Source organism: Condylura cristata, unplaced genomic scaffold, assembly GCF_000260355.1.
Source record: "Condylura cristata isolate star-nosed mole 26May11 unplaced genomic scaffold, ConCri1.0 scaffold00041, whole genome shotgun sequence".
Taxonomy (NCBI): Eukaryota; Metazoa; Chordata; class Mammalia; order Eulipotyphla; family Talpidae; genus Condylura; species Condylura cristata.
The window spans coordinates 5275569-5283058 of NW_004567142.1; the positions used below are offsets into that span (position 1 = coordinate 5275569).

The following is a 7490-nucleotide window of genomic DNA, read 5'->3' on the forward strand; positions in this document are numbered from 1 at the left end:
GGGGGCGGGGGGCTCGGCCTGCAGCCTTAGGCAGCTGAAGCTGGGACCCACTTTTCATGCCCAACCCCACTTCCACCGCACACGGCCCCCAACCCATATTCACTCAGACCTTCCCGGGCTGTCAAGGTGCCTGCTGGGTGTAAAAGCTGGAAAGAAGCGGAAGCCTGGTGGGGCCCAGGCGCAGCAGTAGGGACACGCTTTTCTTAAAAGGCAGAAGGAAAGGGAGGAAGACGGAGGAGGAAGCGGCGGGAAGAGCGGGAAAGTGCGCTCGGAGGAGGTGCTGTCTGGGCTGAGTCAGGGAACAGCATGTGTGAAGACCCGTGGCTGGGACGTGGCTGGGACGGGCGAGCCGGGACACCCGGGCGCAAGCCAGCGGGCGGCGAGCTGTGCTGAGAGCAGCCGGGAGGCTCCAGCCCACGGGTCCCGGGGCCACGCGAGGAGGCGAGTTGTATTTTGAGCGCAGCAGGAGGCCCACGAGGGACTTCCCTTTGTCCTTTTTCAACCCGGGGAAGGGCTCGATTCGATTTCCTTTATAAAGACCCTCTTGTCTACTGTATGGAGAATTTGGGGGTGTTGCCTGGGGCAGCCGCTGCCAGGCAGAAGACAGGGCTGGCTCGGGCCAGGGTGCAAGAACGAATGACGTGTCCTGAGCGCTTCGCAGCGAGCCTCGCGCGCAGTGGGGCCGCGGGTGGTGGTCGGCTGTTACTGCGGCGCCACCAGACGGTCTCTGTGCGCCCGGCCCTGCAGGCTGACTTCGCGCTGGAGGCTCTGGCCAAGGCCACCTACGAGCGCCTCTTCCGCTGGCTCGTCCTGCGCCTCAACCGCGCTCTGGACCGCAGCCCCCGCCAGGGGGCGTCCTTCCTGGGCATCCTGGACATCGCTGGCTTCGAGATCTTCCAGGTCTGCGCTCTGGGCGGGGCGGGGGCTGAGAGGGCTTCGCCCCCGCCTGCGCCTCTCTGGGTCTCTGGGCCCTCGGGGTCCCCGGGCCCAGCCCCCACGCTCACTCTTCCCTGCGCCCCGCAGCTGAACTCCTTCGAGCAGCTGTGCATCAACTACACCAACGAGAAGCTGCAGCAGCTCTTCAACCACACCATGTTCGTGCTGGAGCAGGAGGAGTACCAGCGGGAGGGCATCCCCTGGACCTTCGTCGACTTCGGCCTCGACCTGCAGCCTTGCATCGACCTCATCGAGCGGCCGGTGAGCCCTGAGGCCCCTCCCGCCCTGTCAGCCCCCCACCCGGCCGAGGGCCGAGGTCCGGCTTCTCTTGAGACTCCAACCTCCCTCCCCTCCCCGTCGACCTGATAACGAGAGGCTGACCGTGCTGGCCACGGGGCCTGGTCAGCTCACAGGGCAGTGCTCACTTTGGAAGAACACAACCCAGCAGCCTGTGTTCAATATTTGAGACCCGACTTTCTCTCTCCCTGTTGTGGGCGATCAGGCTAACCCCCCAGGACTCCTGGCTCTGCTGGATGAGGAATGCTGGTTCCCCAAGGCCACAGACAAGTCCTTCGTGGAGAAGGTGGCCCAGGAGCAGGGCGGCCACCCCAAGTTCCAGCGGCCACGCCAGTTGCGGGATCAGGCCGATTTCAGCGTCCTGCACTATGCGGGCAAGGTATGGAGCCGGGTCAGCCATGGGGAGTTGGGGACCAGGTGGCTACACATGGCAGAGGAAACAGGGATCCCCTGCAAGGGACAAAACAGCCTGGGAGGAGCCAGGAAAGCACAAGGAGGAGTGAGGGTGCTGTTTGATGAAGTCAGTCAAGGCTGTCTCAAGGTGGGGACATTTGCAGTGGGTTTTGAAGGATGCATAAGAGTTTGTCAGGAGCTCAGTGCACCTTTATGCACTCATTCAGCTAACTCATACCTTTTGTGTGCTCTGCCCTGTGCTGAGCGGAGCTGGGACCTGAGTCAGACGGGGTTTCTGTCCTCACCACGTTGTTCCCTGGGGAGGAGACAAAAAGACCATTAGCAGAGAAGATTGGTTGGTGCTCTAATAGGGGCAACTAAAGACGGTGTCAGACCCAAAGGAGGACTCCCAGGAAGGGAATGCTTCTCCTGGAATCTAAACCGAGGGTCAGGAAACACTTCTGTAAAATGCCACCTGGTAAATATTGTCAGCTTTGTGGCCTAAGTCACATGTGTCACAAATGTTCGGCCACTGAGATGCCAAAGCATGCAGCACAGACTCCATGGTGAGTGTATAGATGAGGCTGTCGCGTTGCCGAAATGGTGGCTTAGCTGGGGCTCCCCACCAAACACCCCAGTGGACCATTTAATGAAGTTTTTGCAGATATGAAACAAGTAACAGCCTGGGTGGGACTAGCTTGCCATCTCGGCAGATAGTTTGAGACTAGCCCGAATTATATTTGAATAAAATAAATGAAGGCTGTATGCCGATAAAACATTGCAGACAAAAGAGGAGGCTAGATCTGGCCCCTGGTGGCAGTCTGCCATGCCGGGTTTAACTGCCGGTTGAAACTGCCAAGTGGCAGGTAGGCCAGGGCAGGCGGACAGTGGGAAGGGCTCTCCTGGCACAGGGAACAGCATACACGAAGGCCAGGAGGCAGGAGTCCCCCATGTTTTGTGCCAGCACCCGGCTTTCACTTGCCAAACAGGTGCAACGATCCCTCCCCCTACCCTATGCTGGGTTACTAGTCCAGCCCGACTGGCCTCAGGGAGCCCCTAACTTATGGGGACCACACGGGGTGGACCCAATTCAAGCAAGACCGGAGGACCTGGAAAGAGGCAGCCAAGTGCAAAATTCACAGTGAGGGCATCTCTTGTGGCAGGAATGGCAGAGGAAATGAGCTTGAGTGTTTGAGACACAGTAGGGAGGTCAGTGGATAGTTGGTCTAGGAGGTGGACAGGCGCCAGCTAAGTGGAAAAAGCCACAGGGGCGGGAGGCGGAGGGTGCAGTTCAGGACCTGAGCACAAGATGGCACCAACGCGCGCCCGTCCGGTGAGCCCGGGAGCTCCGGGAGGCGCCCTGGGAGTCGCCCTGGGAAGCGACCGTGACCCCGCAAGTTCCCCATCGTCCTGTCCGCTTCACTCAGGTTGACTACAAGGCCAATGAGTGGCTGATGAAAAACATGGACCCTCTGAATGACAGCGTCGCAACCCTGCTTCATCAGAGCACCGACAAGCTCACGGCAGAGATCTGGAAAGACGGTGAGTGGCTGCCCGGCAGCTCCGGGGTCCCTCGCCCAACCCCACCCCCACTTTCAGAGGCCGAGTTCTGAACCTGAGTCGTCTGCGCAGTGTGATGCAGGAAGCCCACACTTTTATCATAGCGCTCCCGATTTGTGATCGATCGATTGATCAGCCGGTTGATTGATATCGGGGGCCAGCCCCTCCTCGTGTGTGATGAAACATCCCTCATCAGCAAGGAGCAACGAGCGCAGAGGCCACTGCCAGCCTCTGTCCTCGGGGTACCAGCTACTCAGTCTGACCGGAAAAAGAACTGAGTTGATGGACCCCGGGGCTGAGAGGATTGTTGGAGATGATCAACTGAGCTTCAGCAGAAAATGAATGAGACCAAAGGCGTGGGAAGGGTGGGCTTTTGCACGCTGGTCATCTTAGAGGCCATGCTTTCTCCACGCTGTGCTCTGAGGCCCCAGGGAAGGAGGAAGTCCAAGTCCTTCTGTTTTCCTGCACCCACTGGCCATTAGCTGTAGGAGGCGTGGGCAGAAAAGCCTCTTCTCCGGGGCTGTCTGCTGCCTGTTGCCCTTAGAGGAGGCTGGTTTGGGAGCTGATTTTAGAAAGCTGGCGGAATCAGCACCTTCTCAACCCCCCGCCCTAGCTCCCGAGTTTCGGGACTTGTCGATTGCCGGAGCCTGACCCCACGAGGCAGTCCCGAGGCTGCAGGACCACCTGCAGGACAAAGTAGCCAGGCGAGGTCCCAGAGGCGCTCAGGACAAAAGGCCTGATGTTGTGACCGACTTCAGAACGAGGGGCAGATGCTCGTCCCTCCTGTGGTTTGCACCCGGGGGCTGGAAGGCAGTGCTCGAGGCTGGCAGAACCAGATTCAGCGCTGAGAATCATCTGCAAAACCTCCACTCCCACGACTTCTTTAAAACCCCATTTATGGGCACATGCGACCCTAGTAATCCCTAATGTGTGCCTGGCCCGCAAAGAGTTCCAGGAGACCAAGCGGGAGCTGCCTGGAGTAGCGTTCCTTCCTCTACAGTTCTGAATAAAACCGGTTACAAGCCTGGCCAGACCCCAGGGGCTGCAGTGCCAGGGAGGTGCGCACCAGGCCGCTAACACCCAGGAGGGCCCGTGGCGAGCACAGCGAGCTTCCTGGAGCATCACGTTAGCCTTGAGCCTCCCGGCAGCCGGAGCGAAAAGGGATACCCACTGAAACAGACACGCTCAGGGGCTCGGGGGAGACCCCTCTCCCCCTGACGCAGGACACTGGGCTGACCCCATGGCCTCCCTGCTGTGAAAGTGCCTCGCCAGCCGTGGGCTCTCCCCTCCGCTTCGCCCTGCGCTGTGGAGTAATACCCTCTCTCCTCTTTCTTTCCTCCCTGCCACCTTCCCTCCCTCCTCGCATCTCATGCTGGCCCTTGCATTCCCCCCGCCATTTGCCGTCTCCCCCATCTGTGCTCACCCCCCAGAACACGGGGCCTTCCAGCAGTTCTCTTTCCTCGGCTCCCTCCCTGCGTCACCCCCAGGCTCTTCCGGGAGGCTCAGCCCTGCGGCTGCTCTGCCAGGGCCTGGGTGCTGCTGTGTGCCGACGGGTGAGCTCTGCTGGGCGAGGAGGGTGGGCTCCGAGCACGTCCCCGCCCCAGACCTGCTCCGCTCCCGCCTCGCTGTCAGCCGCCGGCCCCTGGCCTCCAGGGGCCTCCAGTGTGTTTCCTTCTAACACTGCCGTAGGTGAGCGCCCCAACAGTGGGGTCCCCCGGCCGGCTCTCGCTGAGCACCTGCTGTGTGCCCCGGCCACGGGACGCCCTTTTACGATTCGTAAGGCCCAGGGTCCCCTGAGCGAAGCAGGTTTTAGGACCAGCACCCCGCTATACCGAGGAGGAAACCGCAGCACGGAGAAGTGGGGTCACTCGCCTGAGCTCACCCAGCCCGCAGGGGGGAGGGTAGCAGAGCTGGGATCTGAACCCAGGACATTGGCTGCCGGAGCCCTGCGAATTCAATCCGTGGCCTTTCTCGCTTCGACCATAGCTGGGGGTGGCTGGGGAGAGTCGGCCCTCTCTGAGGCCCCCAACCTCCAGGCCTCCCTGGCGGATCACCTGGTTGAGCCCCCACAACCCCGTGACTGGGGACTCCAGAGCGCCGGGCTCTGCCCACCCCACCCCACCCCGGGTCAGAGACCTGCAGGCCCCGTGGGCAGGAGGGTCGGCGCCTCCTCAGCGCTGACGTGGCACAGACCCAGCAGGGAAGGCAGGGTCACCCGGAGGCCGCAGGGAAGGCAGGGTCACCCGGAAGCCGGCTGGGGGCCTGACTTCAGGTCTGCCGGGAAGCCGGGCTGCTCGGGTCGTGACCGTGGCCACAGGTCGTGGCCGCTGTGGCCACGCCCGTGGCCGTCCCCCCTCGCTGCCTGTCCCCTCTCCTGTGCGCCGGTGGGTCTCACCCAGGGGAGCCGGCAGGCCTGCAGGGAGCCGGCAGAACGGCTGAGCGAGCGCTTGCTGCAGCCTGGACTGCTGACTGGGAAACCGGAAGAGAGGGCGGAGGGCCCGGGGGCCCCAGGAACCTCGGAGCTTCAGGAACGGCATCACTCCTGCATAGTTCTCAACAGGGAGGGGCGAGGGAGGCCGGTGGGGGTGAGAGGAGAATTCCTGAAAGTTGCTTTTTTTTTTTTTTAAAGATTTATTTATTGATGCATACGGAACTGGGGTACAGGCCAGAGGTGCAGGGGTGAGAGGACTCCCCAGAGACAGTGGGGAGCAGAACAGGCAGACAGACTGGAATCCTCTGCTGAGGGGGGCAGCTGGGAGACAGGAGGGGTCTGCTGCACCCTGGGGGTCGCTCCCTGGCCGGGGATCGAACTCATGCTGCAGCAGCTGTGATAGCTTCACAGTGCTGTGCTTTAACCCATTGCACCACCAGGGAGGGCCCTAAATTACTTTTTCAAGTTATGGCTCCAGCTCAGTGAAGACGTCCAAAATAAGGGGGTTCAGGAGGAGCCGATGGAGTCATGTAGTAGGGTGCTGGTGTTTGCAGCGGGGAGTTAGGAGTGCGCAGAGGATGCACGCTACAGGAGGACCTCACACTCTTTCACTGAACCCCAGTTCTTGTCTAATTCACCCGTCATGGCCCCCCAAAAATATTTCAGCTTTCGAGCTTTCACATTTCATCAATAGTTTGTCATACTTAAAACAAATGCCCATTTAAGATGAGGGCCCAGTTGCAGGAGGAAGCATATAATTTATAGGGGGGAATGGGCAGGAAGGCCCGAGATGAGGGCCTGAGGGACCCGCAGTGCCCAGGTCGGGTGCTGGGTCTGGTTTCCCCGCGGGGTGCACAGACAGCCCCTCCTTTCCGAGCCTTGATTTGCCCTGTGTGCGGTGGTGACGGGAGGTGTCTGTGGGAAGAGCAAGGCCGCCAGCAGGCCGGCCTAGCCCCTGACCCCTGACCCCTGACCCTGGCCCGTGCCCACACTGGCTTCTTCTCCCCGCAGTGGAGGGCATCGTGGGGCTGGAGCAGGTGAGCAGCCTGGGGGACGGCCCCCCCGGAGGCCGGCCCCGGCGCGGCATGTTCCGCACGGTGGGGCAGCTCTACAAGGAGTCCCTGAGCCGCCTCATGGCCACGCTCAGCAACACCAACCCCAGCTTCGTCCGCTGCATCGTGCCCAACCACGAGAAGAGGGTGAGTGTCTGCAGCCCGCAGGGCGGCTCTGGCCTCCGGTCGGGACTGGGGCGGGCGCGTCTCTTCCCAGACTCGGTGCCCTTTGAGGAGAATTCCTTCATCCGCCGGAGTTACGCTTTGTTGACACCCACTGGGGACAGGCACTGGGCCGACACTGGGGGGCAAAGCAGTCAGCCCCTCTTCTCAAGGAGCTCGCAGCCTCCTTCTCAGGGATCAGGGCGGGAAGGAGCCGCCCACACGAGCCGCCACGGGCGTTGGCAGGTGACTCTGTGTCACAGAAGGTTTGATCGGGCCAGTGAAGTCCGAGGAGCCGTCCCAGAGGAGGACGCTGCAGGGTGCGGGGTGTTCTAGGCAGCAGGCAGCTTGTGCAAAGGCCCGATGGCCGCCGAGCGCTGGTAGGTACGCGGTGGAGAGGAGGGCCCTGAGCCGGGCGCATGCCACTGGGGGAACACCGAGACTGGCTTGCCAGGCCCCCGAAAGGTTTTCTGTTGGGAAAATCAGAGAACGGACCCCGTGGAGAAGAGGCAGCTCGGGCAGAAAAGGGGACCACAAATTTGGGTGCCAGAGGGAGACTGACCCGGTCCTCAGAAGGCTGGGGTGTGGTTGGTTAGTTGTGTGTGTGCGCGCGTGCATGCGTGTTGCATGTGCACACCGGTGTGCATGTTGTGTGTGTG

The 7490-nt window shown here is 61.5% G+C and overlaps 1 protein-coding gene across 1 annotated transcript in view; it reads left to right on the plus strand.

Annotated features, from left to right (window-relative positions):
- The window catches only part of MYH14 (myosin, heavy chain 14, non-muscle), a 57379-nt gene that overhangs the window by 23457 nt on the left and 26432 nt on the right, over window positions 1-7490 (plus strand). Inside the window, exons 12-16 of the mRNA XM_012733516.1 lie at window positions 662-900; window positions 1024-1197; window positions 1439-1612; window positions 3054-3168; window positions 6629-6816. Coding sequence (XP_012588970.1) covers window positions 662-900; window positions 1024-1197; window positions 1439-1612; window positions 3054-3168; window positions 6629-6816 — 890 coding nt within the window. The remainder of the gene's footprint in view (window positions 1-661; window positions 901-1023; window positions 1198-1438; window positions 1613-3053; window positions 3169-6628; window positions 6817-7490) is intronic.